The 20445-nt window shown below is 38.6% G+C and overlaps 1 protein-coding gene and 3 non-coding genes across 4 annotated transcripts; all 4 read left to right on the top strand.

Annotated features, from left to right (window-relative positions):
- The first annotated feature begins 3246 nt into the window (after positions 1-3246).
- On the top strand, positions 3247-12824 carry LOC127773945 (cysteine-tryptophan domain-containing zinc finger protein 5). Its single transcript, XM_052300190.1, has 12 exons — positions 3247-3397; positions 5657-5729; positions 5822-5955; positions 6041-6352; positions 6441-7717; positions 8180-8460; positions 8537-9990; positions 10068-10228; positions 10587-10747; positions 11278-11432; positions 11932-12458; positions 12691-12824. Exons 5-11 carry the CDS (start codon positions 6444-6446, stop codon positions 12133-12135), a joined length of 3690 nt encoding a protein of 1229 aa, XP_052156150.1. The 5' UTR covers positions 3247-3397; positions 5657-5729; positions 5822-5955; positions 6041-6352; positions 6441-6443; the 3' UTR covers positions 12136-12458; positions 12691-12824.
- Positions 12825-14903: 2079 nt separating this feature from the next.
- LOC127775258 (small nucleolar RNA R41) lies at positions 14904-15008 on the top strand. Its single transcript, XR_008017932.1, has one exon. It is a non-coding gene; the product is annotated as a small nucleolar RNA R41 (small nucleolar RNA).
- A 143-nt stretch (positions 15009-15151) lies between these two features.
- On the top strand, positions 15152-15233 carry LOC127775276 (small nucleolar RNA Z155). Its single transcript, XR_008017947.1, has one exon. It is a non-coding gene; the product is annotated as a small nucleolar RNA Z155 (small nucleolar RNA).
- Positions 15234-15369: 136 nt separating this feature from the next.
- LOC127775288 (small nucleolar RNA snoR100) lies at positions 15370-15480 on the top strand. The gene has a single exon (XR_008017958.1). It is a non-coding gene; the product is annotated as a small nucleolar RNA snoR100 (small nucleolar RNA).
- The last annotated feature ends 4965 nt before the right edge of the window (positions 15481-20445 follow it).

Below are 20445 nucleotides of genomic sequence, written 5' to 3'. Positions count from 1 at the left end.
GAGGCTGGCTGAACTCCAATGGCGTTGCAAGCAGTGAGACCTTCCTCGCGTGCGCAAGTAGCCCGGATGCCATGCCGTTGGTTGGGGCAATATCAAGTTGAGCCTTTGCCGGTGAACTTTGCTCATGTGGTTCGGCAACAATAACCGTGTCGACGCCATTGGTGGCTAGTGCCTGGTGGCCTTGAGTGTGGTTGGCCAAGTGCTCCACTGGCCAACGCTGCCTCTAGGTGGTTGCTTGCACAATTGCACGTGGAATGAAGGGTGGCAGGAGAGTATTCATTCTAGGAGACACGTAGAGGAAGATCAACATGCTAACAGGAGATCAACAATAGCATGTATGAGCAATTGGTTGTTGATTTTTTTTTACTCGGAATTTATTCTCAAAATTGGATTTTGGATTTTCTTGGGTTGGCTTTCCTTTGGATGCAGCGCTATTCGGTTACGATACTCTTTGTGGTATCATCGTGATATTCCAGTGGCATCGATATGATTTTTTTGGTGGTATCAACATGGTACCCTAACGGTATCGGTACCCATGTGGTATCATGATACCTCGGTGGTACCATAGCATGGTACCTCCGGTATTGGCATGGTACCCGGATGGTATCGGCATGGTACCCGGGTGGTATCATGATACCTTGGTATCATAGCATGGTACCTTGGTGGTATCATGATACCTCAGTGGTACCATAGCATGGTACCTCCGATGGTATCATGTCATATGGTTCAAGGGTATGGCATGGTATCGGGGGTGGTGTTATCGTGTAGTCTAGCTAGGCGGCCTTTTTTTCTCTAAACCAGCTAGCTGGTGCATGTGTGCTTCGTGGAAGATGGTGCTTGTGGGCCTCAAATCGATGAGAACGCATCGAGAGTTCGAGAAAAGGAGGCGCTACCACGCTACGCGCTGGAGTATTTGTCTGTTAGATTCATTAACTACCCCGTAACCCTTACGGGATTCCGTGCTCCAGCTGCCCTCTAACTTTATTTATTATTTTAGAAACTTCATTAATTACTAAATTACCAAAGACATTTTGATAGATCAATTTCAAACATACATTGTCTTTTCTGGAATTTTTGCTAGGTTGCCAAACTACAAAAGCATAATTACCGCTTTACATATATGAGAGATATGTAGTATATATGTTGTTGTGCTTTCTATCAATTATCTTCTTTATTATAGTCACATCCAAATCTTGATTCCATGGTAGTGAATTGTAGTATCAATCCATATGTGTAGCCATGGACCCATATCCTCTGATGTATAGTAGCAAAGTTAGAAGATCTACAATGACTCCAACTCCTACACACTTCTTCCCTCAAATATCTAATCCCTTTGCACTGTAGAAGTAGGACGACACAAAAGTAAGGCTGTGTTCAGGAGTGAGGGTTGGTAACCCTCACTCACCGGCACGCAAAACGAAGTAGCGTTTAGCGCGTGATTAATTAAGTTTTAGCTATTTTTTTAAAAAATGGATTAATATGATTTTTTAAGCAACTTTCGTATAGGAACTTTTTGCAAAAAATTACCGTTTAGCAGTTTAAAAAACATGCGCGTGGAAAGCGAGGAGGAGGAGTTGGGAGCATGTCCTACCGAACACAGCCTAAGGAGCACCAACACCCATGGCCATGTTTCTTCTACCTATTTCCTAGTGTGATTGTAGCCACTGCAGCAACGTGAGCATTCTCGCTCATCTAACCGAGCTGGATAGAACTCGAGCCCCACTCTCCAATGAGCTTGACATGCTCTCATAAGTGGTGTGTAATAGCAGTTTGAGGTGGCGTCGTGGTGCGGCTCACGTTAGCAAGAGAATCAAGGCTCATCCAGCACCATGAAGCAGGATTGCATGCTCCACCGGTGCCCATAGAAATCAATAGCAGGTGGTTGTTGTTTTTGCTACCACCGCTGCTTAGTGATGTCAAGATTGAAGTGGGCCAAATTCATTGAAGGACATAAAGAAACTTGCTTTCAAACATGCAGACAAAAATAGGAAGGAAATGTGGGATAAAAAAAAAGAGACGTTTAATGTGTTTGAATGGTAGATATGGACATACAATATTTCTCTAACTTTTGCTATTGCATGCCAGAGGATCCGAGTCCGTATAGCCACCATATGACAGCAAATTTGCATGTGGTTTATGTGTACATAGACTTAGTTATATGTGCACTACACATATTACGTTTTATGTGTCGGGAGGAGGGGGGTTGAGGGGTTTTGAATTTCTAGCTCAGTATAAAAAATGTAGCAATTTAAAATTGTTCGGATATATGTGAAGTTGCTTCCGTCTAATATCATATCGTCATGGAGTGGTCAATCAAGTTCAGCCTTTTGCCACTGACAATAATTTTCTCGTATGATTTTTTCATCTTCCCATTTATTTTTCTATACTTCTTTAAAACGGAGCAGTGTTGGTGATGAGTGGTGAATTAAGATGTGGTATATATACATAAAATAAGGATAATACTGTAGTTATCTTTAATTAAAATCCCCGTTACAAGCATTATAAGATGCTAGTAGTGTAACAGCTCAAGATGCATATCCCGGTCCCTGTCGCCACGAGCACGGCACGACACGAACGTCCGTCTCTGCCGCACGTGACGGTGGAGCGCCTGAGCCCCTGATGCGCCCCATACTGCCGTCGCCGTCGCCCCACGTTTCCTTCTCCAGTTTCCCACACACAGACTCACCCCTGGCCCTGGGCACTGGCACCAAGCATGTTTGTTTCGTGCAACACCTGCACACCCACGACACGTCGCGCCGCTCATGCCCTTTTCCCACCCGCACCCCCGAACAAACACAGCAATCCCATCTCACTCCCCCCCGCCCGATCTCATCCGTCCACAACCGAATCCAACGGCAGGAAGCACATCCACGTGGAAGCTCACTGCAATATCCTGTTTCTGCAGGGGGTAAACGGAAGATGAACCGAATAGTCTACTTGGGTGTATTGCGACTCATTTTTTTTATATTTATTTTTTCCATAATTACTTCCTCTCGTCTCTGTCTCGTCCTGTCTTTCTCCGAGGAGGAGAAACACCGGAGGGAGGTGGGCGACGAGGAGGAGGAAAAATAAATAATAAAAGAAAAATAATTCTGAATAACAAACGGGACAACGAGAATACCCTAGGCCCCGCGATCGCGGCGGCGGCGGAGACTGTTGCTGCGGTGGGGGAGGCGATCGCCGCGGCGGCGGATGTGAGATGATGGGCGGGGGGAGGCGGGGCGGGAGGAGGGAGGCGGAGGAGGGGGTGGCGGTGGCGGTGGCGGGGCGCAGCCGCGGGGTGGCGGCGGCGGCGGCGAGGCACGAGGTGGCGGGGGAGCTAGAGCTCGCTTCCGCCGGCGGATTGGGTGGCGGCGGGGGCGACGAGCTTGTTGATCCTGACCAGCTCACCTACATCGTAAGGGATGCTCTCCCATTGGTGTTTTTGTTTTTTAATTATTGTTGTTATTACTTTTTTTTTTTGAGCGTGTGCGGATTGGATGGTTGATGAGATGGTGGTGGTACCGTGGTGTTGGTCGCCTGCTTGTTTTTGCGCATCAGCGGCAATGCTGTCATCTAGATTGTTGTGGCTTCGTGAAATTTTGAGGTTGATTTTTTTCTCTGTTTGTGCACGTACTTTCGATTGCAATGTTGTCATCTAGACTGCTGCTTCGTGCAATTTCGGGGTCGGTTTTTATCTGTTTCTGCACGTAGTTTTGGTTTTGGTTGATAAAGGGGATTACTGATGAGTGGTGTGGTCCGTTCGGTAATATGAGCTGATCATCAAGTCATCGATTTTCGCGAATGGGTTTTGCTATTTTCCAGTAAATTGCCGCCCTCCATAGTGAGAATGTGTTAGCATCGGCTGATATATTGGAAATTGTCTCTGGAGTATTAGCTTGGAGCTGACATGTGAGTGTCCATCTAGTTGGTGAATTTCCTCTCTATCATGTGTATCTTTTCTGGTACAGTGGTACGACCTTCTGGTGAGAACCAAAGTTTTCATAGCACAGTACTTCCGTGCTACTCTGATGGATTTTGGTAAGAGCAGCTGTAACAGCGGAATCAGCACATAATTTTGACTGCTTGTTATCTTGTGACTGGCAGCATAATGTTTTCAAGATTGATTTATATAGCCATGTATTGGTTAATTTGCTTGTGACAATTTGCAAGGTTATTTATCTATTGCATACATAGAATGAAGCGATTAACTTGTGAGTTGATGCGAACGTTATCTAGGCCATTGACTTCTTTTATTTTTCCTTCAAATTCATGCTTCTAAACAATCTATTAAAATCCTGCCTGTCATGCCAAAGCATTTGTCACCTATAAGCTCGATAAGTTACTTCAATAAGCTTGTGGGCATCTCACCTATAAGCTCACCAAACCTTCCCATAACCAATTTGTTCGTCAGGTAAAACTATATTATAAGCTCTAGAAAATATAATAGATAAACAAAAGGAATTCCACATATATGCCAAGAAAAATGTTTAGCATTATCTTTTGTTGCATTAGTTGGCAGCCCATGCATCCACATTCATTCATGCTTCACAAAAGTTTTAGTAACTTTGTTTCTCACTTGATCTTTATAGTATTTGAATTGAAAAACCTTAAGCAACATGAATTTCTGCACATTTGGATGACTTATATGCGATAGTTGCATTTGACTAAAAAATTTCTTATATTCTATAGTCCTAACTTTATTATTATTAATTTATTGATTGTTATTTTGTTCAACATGCTGCACAGTTCAAGAATTGATAGTCTGTACAGACACAAGAACACTAGTTTCGGTTAGAAAAGTATGCTGACTGGATTTTTAGGATGCTGTGAAATCTATTTGTTCACTCCTAGATAAAATCATATATAATCCAGTTTATATTCCCTTTTATCTCTTTTGGGGAGTTTCAAGTTTTCTGTTATTTTCTTGATCACCATAGGGTTTTTAACTGTTTATCTTTAAATGATATAGGAATTTCCAGCTTTCCTTGTTTACCATGATTATTTGGAGGGGGGTCTAGTATTATGATGTATGAAGGTGATTATATTGACTGATAGTGGATTCTCTGTCATGATGAATGCAGTATTATGTTGTAATTTTGGATTTTTAATTGGATGCTTAAAACTTGATTCAGCATTGGAAGCTCTTATAATGTAATTGTCAATTTGTTTTGCGGCTTGATTTGCCTTTGTCTGTGTTGTAACTTGATTCACCAGTGGTTCAGAAGGACAAATACTCTACTCCATATAGCTGATGATGGTTTGCATTCTGTGTGCAAGTTTAATTATCAGTGATGCTACTTTTGGCATAGGGAATACGTAACTCGTATAGTTTTTGTTGGATCCAGCTGTGGGATTTTATCTCTGTTATGTGATGCTTCTGGACTTCACGGGTCGGACCTACTGTACCTTTTGTTGTTTGGATGGTGAGGAATTATAGGGAATGAGTTATTCTTTCTGCAGTATGGCTGCTGCTAAATGCTAATGAACTCCAGATGTTAGATCTTCAACCTTCTGTTTCCATATTTATTCCCAAAGAGGCTTTCTCTTTCACAGATGGTCCTTATGTTCTGTACAGTCTTAAAGAAGTAGTTTTCTCTTTGTGAATGATCAGCATGAAATAGTTTTCTCTTTGTGAATGATCAGCATGAAATAAAGTATGATGTATGTTGTACAGGATGAAAAACTTCAAAATATCCTGGGTCATTTCCAGAAGGAGTTTGAAGGTGGAGTATCTGCTGAGAACTTGGGTAAGGGGACTAAAGCTGTGTCACATTTGCTCCGTGGAGCTACAGTTGTATTGAACTACTGATGTATGTGCAAAATCATTAACACTGCATAGGGTCACAATATGGGGGTTATGGTTCATTCTTGCCTACATACCAGCGCTCTCCTCCTGCCTTATCTCAATCTGGAAGCCCTGCAGTTCTACCCAACCATGGCAGTGCCTCGAGATCACCATATATACCACTGGAGGTATACTGCCGCAAACTTCACCATGCGTTGTTGTCTTCTTAGTATTACTGCCTAATGTTTGCACCCTGTTGTGATATACTTCCAGAGTGTACAGAAAAACCATTTTGTCAAGCAAGCTATAGATGGAAGGAGGAAAAACAATTACTGCCAAAGAACATCCAGTGAGAATGATAGTAATCACTCTCAACAGTTGTTGAACAGTGGTCCTGAGCAGAAGACAGCAAAAATACGTATCAAGGTGAACAATAAATGCCTAGAAAGAAATAATGCTGCTATCTACAGTGGCCTGGGCCTCGACATTTCTCCTTCCTCATCTATAGATGACAGTCCACAACGGAGCATCGAGGCTCCTGAATCAAAACTTTTTCCTGATGAATCTGCAGATACCATTTTTCAGGTTAAGTTTACACCATCAATTCAATTTATCTTGGCAAAACCTCTGGTGGTTGATTTTTGATAAATAATCCATTTTGTTGTTTGAACAGATAATGACCTGCCATTCTGTTCCTGGAGGACTTTTGCTCTCGCCTCTTGCAGAAAATGTTCTGGAACTGAGGCAAAAATCAACAGCTGTAACTAAGAAACATGAAGCTCCTGTATACGATAATGACAAGGAAGAGCTACAAAGGAACTGTTGTCATACGAGCTCTGCTGCACCAGATAACAACTATCAGTTGGTGAAGAAAATCAAACTTGATGAACAGAGGGATCACCTTCCTGAGTTCGAGAATTCAAAATACAGGCATAAGAATGCAACAATTATGAAAAAGGGAGCTAAGCCTGAGTTGAAGGATATTTCAGATGACATAGATTCTATCCGTGCACCAAGATGCGCGAAGACAGAAAAACATGCAGTTGGGGAATCAGCAGACTTTATAGCTGATACTTCAGGTCGCCTAAAGGAAGCGAAAAATGGTCAATTCAAGGGGAAAGGTAGTACTCAGAGTTCATTGTCAATCATTGATGTTAAAGCTGCTAATTCAGCAAATGATGATAAACATCCAAAGGGCAAAGCAAAGTTAAAAGTAACTTTAGTAAGAAATGCTAAGATGGAAAGTTCACTTGATGATGGATTTTCACACAAAACTAAATCTGATAAATGCAATGATCAACCTGTTACCACTTCAAGTCAACTGCAAATTGATCCTGCTAAGAAAACGTCACTTAAGAGAGACCGAGGGAAAGTGGTGTGTGCTAAAGATGAACCATCACAGTACAAAAGCAAGGAATTGAGAAGTTTGGTTGATGCAGAGTTCATGGGTACTACCACAGAAAATGTAGCAGGAAATTCTTCTGAATTACTGAAAGGGAAGAAAGTGTCCGCCTTGCAAGCTTCCCTGTTTGGGAAGAAACTCAAAATTAAGACTCACAAAAAACCAAACTATGATACCACTAGAAAACCTAATGGTGAAAACGAGGGTTATGTGTTGGACCATAGAAATGGTTCGACTTACTTACATACTGAAGATAAGAGCTTGAAGACTGAGAAAGAGTCTGCTACATCTGGATTGACTGATAAGGATTTTTCAGGTGGTGGGAATGATGGGGACCACAAAATCTCTCCCATTGTTGTTGACAAGTCTGCATCTATGCCATCAAGGTGCAAGAATGAAACTACAGAAGCATCCATGGCAGTTCCTGCTTCTGAACCTGTTGATCAATGGGTGTGCTGTGATAAGTGTGAGACATGGCGCCTTTTACCTTATGGGATGAATTCAGATACACTTCCAAAAAAATGGCGGTGTAGCATGCAGAGTTGGCTGTAAGTTTCTGCAAGAAACGTTAATCAGATTCATTCTTTTTTTTTAATCTTCTCATTTCATGCTTTATATTTGTCTATGCACTGGTTTCTGTGAACTGAAATAACTGACAGGAGTAAAATTTCCCTTCACTATATATATATGCACCATAATTTAGTTTCATCAGTGGAAATTCAAATGCAGTCTTTTCATTTTCTAACTGCCCTGCTGCCTGAGAGAGAAAACAACTGTTGAGATCACATAATTGATTTTGTTCTGGTTTATTTGTAATCTTGGGATTCATGTTTTCCTTCAAGGATCTTCTGGAAAATTTTATCTCCCGTCATGTTGTGATGTTGCAGACTATAGGCTATTGGACTATTATATCATTGCTTGGAAATATTTAGTTTTGTTTATTTATTTATTTTTGCATTTGTGGTGCTTAATGTTATCTTCAATTGATTGGTACTTTTAACTTCTTGTAGGCCTGGGATGAATAACTGCAAACTAAGTGAGGGTGAGACTACAAATGCCATACGTGCACTTTATGTGGTTCCCATACCTGAAAATAACATCAGTTTAGATAGTCGTTGTGATACTGCTACATTGGTTAGATCCAATGATGCAGCCATTATGTCAGATAATTTAGGAATGCCAGAAATATCAAAGTCTTCGAAGAAACTACATGCTCCTAGGAATCCTGATGGTCTTGACTGCTTTCCTAAACTCAAGGAAAAACAGAAGCGCATAGAATCATCAGATAAAGGTGAAAAATCTACGGTTGTTCTTCATTTAGATTCTATTATCATTCATTTTATTATTAAAGGTCACCATTTCCTCAGGACGAACTATGGCAAAAGATCGGATGCATCGAAAACGGAAGACCAGTGGTGCTGATTATGATAACCTGATAGCATCAAAGAAATTGAAGAAAGTATACAATGAGCCTCCAAAGCACCAACCCCCTCAGTTTGAACTAAGCAAAAGTAGTCCTTCAACCAAGGGATCTCTAAAAGAATTGCCGAAGCATACTAATATTTCACCTGGCATGGGAAAGCATGCTTTACCTTCATCAGGTAAGCAGTTTTGTGATGGAGATAACTCAGATAGGGGTGCTAGAGCTTCGGATGCAGGAAAATCTGATCCTCGGGACTTGTTCATTAAGAAGAACAAATCAAAACAAATGCAGTTAAGACAGCATGGTCCTGATCCTCGACCTAGTGATGCCTTTGCAAAACATGTTGTAAAAGAAGTGTTAAGTGAAAGTAATGCTGCCAAGGAAAAGCTTGGGTCAGACCTGAAATTTCTGAAGGTAGATGATCATGAGAAATCTGCTCATGCCAGAGGCCCTGTCACTGGGACTAATAGCAATGCAATATTCAGTGAGAAAGAGGATTTAATTGAGCAACACCTGGAGAATATCCATTTCCAGCACCCATTGCTCTCTGAAAGCTCAGTCAGGAGGAATATCTGTAATGTACAAGCATCTACAGCTGCCACTTCCAGTTCATCCAAGGTGTCTAGCTCCCACAAGAATAAACCTGAATTTCAAGAAACAAGGACCTCACCTGTAGAGTCAGTTTCTTCATCACCCTTGAGAACTTCTGACAAGAAACACTTGGATCGGCATAGAACGAATTCATATGCAGTGGCAGAAATTGTGCATTCTCAGGAGTCAGTGAAAACTGGTGCTTCATGCTTGAAGGAAAAATATGGTTTTGAATGTGGTTCTGATCACACGAAACCTCATGTTTCTGGTTGCTCTAATAGAGTCATGCATCAAGATGCTTTGGAGGATGGGGACTTGGATAAACAAAATATATTGACAAATGGAGTCTTTAACAACAGAAGTTCTGGGCTTGGTATAAGGAATGACCAAGGCCAACCGAATTCTTTGGTGGAACAGAAAGTTAATTCGCATGTCCTTCCAATACATGGCAGCGGTGATTTCAGAAGGCCAACACCTGATCAAAATGGGAAGACATTGCCTCAATATAATTCAAATCAAAGTGACCAAGCAAAACTGTCTTCTGGAAAGCATCCTACACAGGTTAGGCCTGATAAAGGGAATGTAGAATACATAGACCTGAAAACAAATCCATCTACTGTAGCAGGAAGCAAGCTGTTGCCCGGATTAAACAATAAAGTAAATGGAAATGCCTCCAATAAGTCAAAACAGTCTGTAGTTGAAAATATGAAGCATGCAGCTCTTCATGTCGATGCTTCAACTCCAATTAATGCATCTTCTCTGCTGAAGGAAGCTAGAGATCTGAAGCACTTGTCTGACCGCTTAAAGGTTTGGATGTTTGATACATTAGTCAGCCATTTTTTTAGGGTTCTCTTGATTCAGATTCCATCACTACTCATTTGCAGGGAAAGGGGGATGACCTTGAGAGTGCAAACATTTGTTTCGAGGCTTGCCTAAAATTTCTCCATGTTGCATCTCTCAAGGAGGCTGCTGGTGTTGATAGCTCCAAACAAGGGGATCCAATAAATACTATGACATTATATTCTGATACTGGAAACCTTTGTGGGTAAGCAATTTGCAGTTCACGTCTTCAAAAGGCAGGCAGCATGTAGAATATCGCTTCTATATTTGTTAGACCCTTTTAACATTCTTGAATGCACGATAGTAGTAACTTTTTTTAATTTGGTATATTTATTCTTGTTAGGAACCATTTCAAAACAACAAGTGCCTTAATTGCTTCTTGTCCTTGTAATTATAAACTATAATGGCCGAACTTTAATGCTTTCAATGTCTTTCATGTTTCTTGGACATGCCTTTCATTTAGCTGCCAAATATTACTTGTTCCATTTATCCTTGTATAAAAATTTATTATATGCATATGTAAATTCACTATGCTAATATGGCCCCATTGGCTTGTTCAACAGATTTTGTGCCCGTGAATTTGAGCGACTTAAGAAAATGGCAAATGCTGCTTTGGCATATAAATGTGTGGAAGTGGCATACATGAAGGCAGCTTTCTACAAGCATCCTGGTGCAATTAAAGATAGCCATGCCTTGCAGGCAGCATCTGTGATTGCTCCTCCAGGTTTTACATATTCTCTAGTTCATGAAGCTGCTTAGTTGTTTTAGTAGTTTCTGAAATCTCTTTCATTCATTAAGGGCATGTTTGGTTTGAGGAATGGCCTCTCTGGAACGGGCTGGCCCATCATGGGGTCATGTTTCTATTTTCAACTCATTCAGCATTTCTCAAACCAAAGGTTCCATTGGAGTCAGGATCAGATGATCCTGGGTTGAACATATTCCTCAAACCAAAATGCTTCATAAAAGTAGGGATGCTTAAATGTTTGAAAAACTGTATCTGTACTAAGTTCTACCACAAGTGAAATATAACAACATAGAAATGAATATGAAGTAGGTAATGCTTTCGATGGTTCTAGGATTTCATCCTTACACCATGATTTTTTTGAATCTCTTACATCAATATTGTTCTGTTTATTAGACAAAGATATCCTTCATTTTATTTCGTGATATCAATTCCAAACAGGTTTATTATCAATTTGTTGAAATGATTGGTCTTCTGATAATTCACATTCCTCTTGCTTTCTCCTTGGCCAGCTGAATCACCGTCGTCTTCTGCCTCAGATGTTGATAATTTAAATAACCCAAGTACAATAGCTAAGATTGTTTCAACAAGAGGTCTATGCACTTCTCAGATTGCTAAGAATCCCATATCTCGGAGCAATCATCACTTGATGGGATTGCTTGCTTATGTAAGCTGCTTATTTTTGCTGCTTATTTTTGCCATTTGGATTATTGGATATTGATATGCCAAGTTGAGTTTTTACTTGAGGGTTGCACACAACACCTACAATTGGCATTGCACGATTATGATCCATTTAATGCTTGCCTTGTTTAGTTTAGAGCAATACTTATTATTGTGGGTCAAATATGATTACGTATGGAACTCAATGATTGCATTTATTTCAGTTTTAGAGTTTCTCCTATGATCCTTTCTGTTTGCTAGATAAGGTCAGTATTTAGGACCAATAGTGTGTAACGGTACTAAAAAGATGTCCATGGAAATCAAGCTTTAAAAAATAACAGCACTCTTCAAACCTTTTGGTTTAGTATGGATTCTGCTATTTGTTAGTTCAAATTGACTGGTTATCTAATTCCATGTAACTACTCCACAACTGGTATCCAATCATGATTAAGGAGATATCAGTGAGAATTAAGGGAACTGTCTCCTGATTGTAATATTTTTTACAGGTAGAGGACACAAATTATGCATTTGAGGGAACCAGAAAGTCGCAAAGTGCATTTTTTTCTTATCTTTCTGGTATTGAAAAAGATCAGGCTGATGGCATTGCTCTTTTAACGGAAGTCCTTAATTTCAGTTTCCATAATGTCAAGGGGCTGCTGCAACTGATCCGTCATTCATTGGAGTGTATCAACCATGAAAGGTTCAAATAATAGAATGGGCATTCTTAATGTGAATAGAGATATATGTTGGCAATGTTTCTATATGTTGTTTTACAATAGATGCCTCCAGTATGGGTGCAAGAATGGAGCAAGATTAGCAATTTGCTAACAGAGGAAATTTATGATGTGTGGTTATCACCTGGAAGTATTTTCTCTGTGGATGAACATTTTGACCTGTGCCAACTGGGGTTTTACATAAAATTTAGCAACAAGTATAAATTGCTACATTCAACATTCTCAGTTTCAATGTCTGATTAGTCCCCGATTCCATTGTTGATGTGAACCCAGTTGTCACCTATTTCATTGTTGTACCGGTAAGAAATATCTGTTTACCCCTCTTTTTGTACATGCATGTCTGAGTACCTACCAAATGGCTGGCTTGCTCAATCTTCTCTTGTACTCTTGATATGAATTGCTGCATATTTTTCTCTATCAGTCAAACTTTTGTACTCAAATAGCATCCAATAAACAAGAAACTTAGAATCCTCACACACTATCTTTTTTTTTAAAAAAAAATCTAACATATATACCTGCACTTTTAAACAGGGACAAAATTTCATTGGGACAATGTTGAATTGAACAATCTATTCCTGAGTTCCTACAGAAGCATAGGTCAGGGCAGAGGAGAATATTCTACTTTTCCTCACCTTCTATTGGTCTGTCGATGAAGGTTCCAATAGGCAAGAAACTTTAACCCTTCCGTTCTTAAATCTTTATGTTGTACTACTAGTGTTTTAGTTCAGTCCTGTACTTAGAATAGATAACTAAGTCAAGAAGGTTTGTGTGATTGCACTTGGTTTTATTTCACTAGATGTGTCCATCTTCCTCCTGATAGGTAGGGTATATTTGTGACCTGTAATAGGAAAACCCTGGATAATTCTTATTTTCAGAACCATGTAATGAATTAGGACAAACATAAAGCATATCTAATGGACAACGTCATTTTGTTACAGCTGCAGTGAAGTAATCCTTTATATGATTATGATTGCCAAGTTTGATACATGCATTCAGTTGTGGAGGCGCATAAGAACCCAGCTACCCAGTGAGCAAACTTGCAGAGGACGGAGGACGTCAGTTACCACCTCTGACTCCAATTTTGTGTACATATATATAAATTAATGATGAGCTGATTGCTTCCCCTTTTTTCTCCATACCTGTGTACATCTATAGAGAGGTATACCAGAAAGGCTATAGCGGAACAAAATGGAGAATTTTGATCCAATTTCAGTTGATTTTCTGTGGTTTCTGAGTGACTGAATTCATTCTTTTGGTATACTGCAAAGATAGCTGCCCCTTAGCTAAGTGGTCATTAAGTTGTTGTGACTATGATTCTTTGAGCTGACCTAACAACAAATGATGATGGTTCTGTTTTCTAACATGAGTGTTGTATTGGTTCCTGCCCCAGCATCGTCATTGTACATTTGTAACTGCTCATGCTGCTATTAAAAAAAATATTCTTTGCATCTCGAAATGTTGTCGTTTTCAGGCTGCTTTGATCGCGTATTATATACATCAGGGAATTTCATAAAACCAAATGCTTGTAGTTTTATAATATTTGTAATAAATATGTAGATTTGTGACACAACACCTTTAATATATAGTTTTGCAATAATTTGGTCAAAATGTATATAGTTTTGTGAAATTTATTCTACATACATTAATTCTCACTGTAAGGGTAATTCACGCGACAGTGACTTATATGTCTCCCTCGCAAAATTCTTCCAGCTTGACCTTTCTCCTCTCATTTTGATTTTATTTCAGTAAGTCTAAGGCTCTGTTATTTAATTGGACGTAGTATCAAAAAATTTTTTAAGTAGGAATTATAAATATAATATTATAAAACTAATAGGTGGTTTAGAATAGGCTGATATACAAAGTTTTTTAAGAAACCGTAATTTAAGAACTGTGGTACATACAAGGAAAGATTTGATAATTTAACACCTTTTAAAATAGGCTTCGATTATTTAACATCTAAATGGTCCTACATGTTATCATCACAAATGTCAATCAAAGAAATTGGGTAGAAAAAAAAGTGTTAAATTATCAAATTTCCCCCACATAAGTTGGTGACAAAAAAGTAACTCCTACGAATTACTTTTTTGAATTATTTATTGAATGAATTGTTCTTTTCAAATTATTTATTGAATGAATTGTTTAAACATTTTATGTGTTTCACACTTCAAAGTAATAACAGCCCCATCGGATGGCCTAATAAGCCAAAGAAAAATTCAAATTTTAAATTTTCAAGCTTAATTTTAAGATTGATTTTGACATATTTTCAACATAGTAACATATTTATAAAAGTTTTACCCACAAATTCATTTTTATTTTCTAATAAGCCGTTTTGGCTTATTAGGAAATAAGCCAAACGATGGGACCTAAAAAAGTACATTTTATAAAAAAAAACTTACTTCTACTACCATTTATTTTATTAAACTAATGAGGAAGGCAAATAGACTTATTCCTAGGAAGAAACGCAGGCTCACCAGCCCAACTCAGGCCCAAACCGTGCAATCCTCCCAAAACCCTAGCCCACTAATCTCCACTCTATATATTCCCCCAAGCTGCGGGTTTGTCTCCCTCCGCCGCCTCTCTTGCTCCAACGAAATATGCAGTTGTTATACTCCTCCTCGCCTCTCTGTTTGATGATTTGTGTTTGTGATGATTGTTTTGGTGGTCTCTTTCGTTTGCCTTCTGCTGTTAAATCTATCCTTGGTTTCTCTTTCGTTTTGTTTCTCTTGGTAATGAATCTTGGGTCGGTGGCGTGGCTGTGATGCGTATTGATAAGGGATTTTCTGAGGGATGGAGACCTAGTTTTCCTCCTCCTGATTGAGAGAAACCAATGGATCCTTCTGAGCCTACCAAAACCAACCCTGCGAGTTCTTTTTTTTATTTTTGTTTGCTCTTGTACACTTTGTGAACTGTTCATTTTTGTTCTTTGATTTTTTCTCTCTTCCTTTTGCTGTCTTCTGGTGAACTAATACAAGCTAGTGCAAGATCTGCTCTCAGTTGATGTGAGGATAAAACTTTCACAGAAACTCTTTTGATGTGTTGACCCTAAAATTCAGACTACAATTATCTGATCAGCTGCAGAATCTTGCCCTACGAAAAAAAAAGATCTCAGTTTTTGCCACAAGATCCAGTTGTTTTCCTTGTTCGTCATGACTTAGATTTGGTATTTAACTGCTAATCCTTGCACAATAAGCCGATGCTCTGGACGAAATAAGAGGAAGGAAGCATGGTAGTGTGCACGGAGATTCACCACAAGGTCTGCATGTCTGCCTGCAGTGACGCCTTCGGGCTTTGATCTCGCGGGCCTGGATTTGACCCACATTTTCCAATCTGAATTTTCCTTCCGGTTTATCTTCCGGTAACATTGGGTTTTTAGGGGATGGATGGGTGTGGTGGATGGATCGACATGCCAGAACGATCAAGATCGTATTGTAACTCTGTACTTCTGCACAAACTTACACTAAGTTTTCCTTATTGATATGCCAATGCGATCTACATAATCCTAAATTTGTCATTAATTTTTCAGTGTCCCTTCAGAAATAATTCTTTGTTTTAAATGGCTACAGGAATTAAAATACAGGAACATGTGAAAAATTGAGGAATCGATATGACATCTAGTTCTTTAGGAATTGTGGCATCGATAGTTGATCCTTAGGAATTCTAAAATGCAGGCATTGTTTGATATCTAACTTCTAACCTCGTTCAAAATCCTTACGAAATTCTCATGAATCAAGCCATCCCATAGGAATTCCTAGGAATTTCAAGTTCCTTGTTCCAAAGGAGTACCTGGGAAAATTTGCCATATAATTTTAATGTAAAAATTCCTCTACTTTTCCTTTGTAATTTGTTCCAAAAGAGCCCTTAAAGGGAGTCCTATACGCCAGGGTCTTCTGGGGTTCGAAGGGTCATCATTTTTAATTATTTGATATTAGGTTATTCCCTAATATTTGTGTCCATAAAAGGAGTCCTTACAAGTGAAATATAATGTTTATTCATTTTATGCATGTGCTTGCTCTTGTTGCTCTTTTGCATAGTGCTGCCTCCGGTTGTGCTTTAGAGATTTTGATGCTCAGGCCATGAAGAACATAAGCAGAAACTAGTGAAGATTTATACCAGTTAATCTTGTTGCATTTTATTATTAGAACCAAACAGGCTATGAAGTTAGTCAAACTTGTTAATCTTTAAGATGACAAAATGTGTTAAAAGTATAACCAGCAACTAAACACCTCAGTAACATGGGCTATGTTATGCTGGAGTTGTAATTCTAACAGCAACACCACCATTCATGGGCAGAGAGGCAGAGCTAGATAGGACGGGAGGTGTTTAGGAATCTAGTCTAAATCTTTTTTTAACTAATTAATTCATCTATTCTAATTATATATGTTACTTCTCAATACAGCTCAGATATATGCATCAGCATAAACTCTGGCTAAACATTGTCTAGGTGTTCTTTTCTCCTGAAGATGGAGATTAAGTTTTTTACGCAAAATGAGGTGGTTTTAACGTATAATTGATTGAGTTTTAATTATTACAAACTTGAATAATATATTAATATGATATTTTAGAGTAACTTTAATATAAAGTGTACGAAATGCACCGTTTAGCAGTTTGAAAAGCGTGTTACAAAAATTTTAGGGCTTATTCCTTTTAAAGGAATTGCAAAGGAAAAGCATAGGAATAGGAATAGGTTCTAAGCTACCATTCGTTTCATAGGAATGCACCATAGAAAAATTATATTATAGGAAAGTTTTTCATTCCTCCATTTTTGAAGGAAAAGCATAGGAAAAATAATCCACTTCAACTTAATGTTTGCATTCCTTTGGTTGGCTTGCTCAACAGCATAGGAAAAATTCCTGTGTTTTTCCATTCATAGGTTTGCACATGTATTCACGTAGTATTTCTATGTTTTGAAAATCGTGTGAACCGAATAAGCCATTAATCTTCATCCTAACTCTTATCAGGAATGCACATGACCATAGTTCGTTCCAGCTTTTCGCCCGTGCCGTTTGGGACTTGGGACATGCATGTCATGTCAGTGGCGCTGTTCATCTCTCGGAAGGGGAGCACAACTAGCACCCCACAGTTACACAGCCGGTGATGGACAGGGACGGGTTACAAGACCGGCGAGTTGGCCTAGCCTACTACAGGGGATGACACTGGCATGAACGACCATCCCGTGGAAGTCCACCGTGATGGGCATGACAGAGGCTCGTTGAGATGGTGCCATCGCTGTTGGCGAACGTGATTAGCACGTACGGTGGCGATGGCCAGCTTTCCCGCTGTTGCCGGCCGGCCGCATCGTCCACGGAGATGGAATTAACGTCGACCCATGATAAGATTGTTATCATGGTGATCGTGTGGGTATCAAAAGCTTTACCGCACGATTTTATAAAATCCTGCCCGCGATCGTTGTGAATGGAACAGGAAAGCTGAAAAAGAAAATATTTACCCCTCTAATGTATGATAATTAGGAGAGGTGATCTAAGCCATAGACGGCTCAGATTGTCCAAATCCAGAGTGATGGAGTTTCTATCATATCCAGGGCCCGTGCCGAAGTAGCCTACTTGCTTTGCCGGTGACATATACAGCTGATGGTTAGTAATCCGCATCTAAATATAAGAGAGATTTTGTTTAAATGTGGTATATCTTATTATAATAAATCTGGACGATTTTGTACTATGATATATCACATCTAACTAAAATCCCTTGTATTTAGAAATGGAGGGGTATTGTAGTAACTCCGCAATGGAAAATGTTAGCCATGACACGTAAATTCAACTCAGTGTAATAATTGGTATAGTGCCAAATGATTGGAGATTGGAACACGGATGCCATCCTAAAAAAATACTGCTATGGTTCTGCTTGGTCAACTTTGAATTATATAATTAACGCGTGATTTTAAATTTTAAAAATGATTTATAAGAATAATATTATGAACTACTGTGATTCATTTTATAAATCGCTTTGATATTTCCTAAGTTAAACTTTTAAATTTGATTAAATTCATAGAAAAGATAACAATATTTACAACCTTAAATTAGTTTCACTAAATCTAATATTGAATATATTTTGATATTATGTTTGTTTTGTGTTAAAAATATTATTATGTTTTTTTATAAACTTAGTCAAACTTAAACTTAAAATGTTTGACTTATAGAAAAGTAAAATGACTTTAATATAAAATAAATGGAGGGAGTAGATCTTTTACTTGTGATGCAAGCAAGCATGAAAGCTTTATGACAAAGAAAACAACCAAAAAAATAATCCTAAAATTAAACCTGTAAATTTAAAATCAGCTCTAGGGTGATTATGTTTAGAGTAGAGGCAAGCCAAATTAAGCTGGTTGAGAGTTACTCTAGGTCATAATCACCCTAGATCTAGAGTTAGGGTTTGTTTGACACAGCTCCAGCTTCAGGAGGGGTGGAGCTCAGTCAAACAGCTTTAGCTCCACCAAAACTGGGAGTGAAGTTGGGTGGAGCTCTCTCACAAAATGTACTGGAGTTGTGGAGCTGGGTTTAGACAGCCCCATAACTCCACTCCAGACTCAACTCTTGGAGTTATATTTAGGAGTTGGAGCTTTACCAAATATGCCCTTACTCTAATATCTTAATCTTGAGTTACTCTCAACCAGCTTACAGAGTCATCTACTAAACAGTAGTGTACTTCATCTCAATATTTGGGAAAATACGTAGTGCAAACCACATATGTAGTGGAAACATGAAAACTACCGTTGGATCGAGAAATGGACGTCCGAGATTCGTCCACGTCACCCTGAGTTAAAATTTAACTCGTAGATTCACTCATGGTTAAATTTTACTAGGAGTTAAAATTTTACTAGGAGTTAAATTTTAACTCATGGTGACGTGGACGAATCTCGGACGTCCATTTCTCGATCCAACGGTAGTTTCCAAGTTTTCACTACATATGTGGTTTGCACTTGATATTTTCCCTCAATATTTTACCATGCTTGGAATCAACGGCAACTTGTTAAACAATGGTGTACCTCTGATACTCTCTTTACTTCTTAATTTCGCGCGACAATGTACGGGAAATAATCTAGTTTTAAATTTGGCTGATACTCTTGCTGATACTTAATTAAGTAATAATCCACTTAGGTGGCTAATCAAATTTGGCTGATAGTTGTGCACTTAGGTGTGTCTAGTGCTACCAGTACATTGGAAGTGATTAACTCAATGAAATTTTGTAGCACGAGATTGAGGATTGTGTATCAAACAAATATATGATGGTGAAAAGCACGAGATTGAGGAATTTTGTTAAGAGATAAAAACATTATCTTTTTAGTAGATTGTGTATATCAAGATACATAATCTACTAAAGAGATAATGTTTTGGCTTATCAAAATTTTTCTTGGTCGGTCTCACATTTCAATTAGTACTTCCTCCGTTTTACAATGTAAGTAATTGTAGCATTTTCTACATTAATATTAATGTTAATGAATCTAGATAAATATATATATGTCTAAATTCATTAATATCAAAGTAAATGTGAGAAATGTTAGAATGACTTTCATTAGGAAACGGAGAGAGTAGTAGATTGCAAACCCTGGTCAAAAGATAAGCATGACAAAGCTAACGGTAGCACATGCAAACTAACTGTACTGCAGTGCAACTATGCAACAGAAACGTTAGCCAATAGCCATGACAAGTGAATTCAAACAGATGTGTCATGCTACGGAAACCTGCTTCAGCGGTCAACTTTGAACTATACTCCCTGCAAAAAAAAAAAAAAACTTTGAATTATATAATTAAAGCGATTTGAATTCAAAGATTGAATTTTCTAAAATAACTTATGTGAGATTTTTTACTTGTCTTAGGATCAAACATGAAAATAGGGCCTTGTCACAAAGAAAATCGCTTAATTAAATTTACAAATTTAAAATCAGCTTTAGGATGATTATCTAAAGTACGGCCAAACCAAAGCTATCAACATCTTGAGTTACTCCCAACTAGGCAACTAGCTTTTAGAGAGTCATATGCTAAACAGTGGAACATGGTTCTCCATCCATCCCACGAAGGCGCACCCACATATCTTAAATATCCAAATCTTATATTATTTATAAAATTTGGTCAAACTATTAGTCTAATAAATAAAATCTGTTTGCTGACAATAATATCATCATTGAATTGGTATTTGAATGTACTTATGTAAGGTTATGATTTTGTTGATACAAACACGCAACTCCCTTTGTTCCACCGAATAAAACATGGTCAAACTTACCACAATATCTAAAACTAATATTTGAATATTGGTTTCAAGTATACTATAGTA

This window comes from Oryza glaberrima, chromosome 5 (genome assembly GCF_000147395.1).
Source record: "Oryza glaberrima chromosome 5, OglaRS2, whole genome shotgun sequence".
Lineage (NCBI taxonomy): Eukaryota > Viridiplantae > Streptophyta > Magnoliopsida > Poales > Poaceae > Oryza > Oryza glaberrima.
The sequence above is the reverse complement of the archived record's forward strand: the minus strand, read 5'-3'. Positions and strand labels throughout refer to the sequence as shown.

Bases quoted from the DNA above. Each gene is read 5' to 3' on its own strand.
- LOC127773945 (XM_052300190.1), top strand. From the start codon at position 6,444: ATGACCTGCCATTCTGTTCCTGGAGGACTTTTGCTCTCGCCTCTTGCA. The intron at 7,718-8,179 runs GTAAGTTTCTGC...AACTTCTTGTAG, and splicing joins TGTAGCATGCAGAGTTGGCT to GCCTGGGATGAATAACTGCA. The intron at 11,433-11,931 runs GTAAGCTGCTTA...TATTTTTTACAG, and splicing joins TGATGGGATTGCTTGCTTAT to GTAGAGGACACAAATTATGC.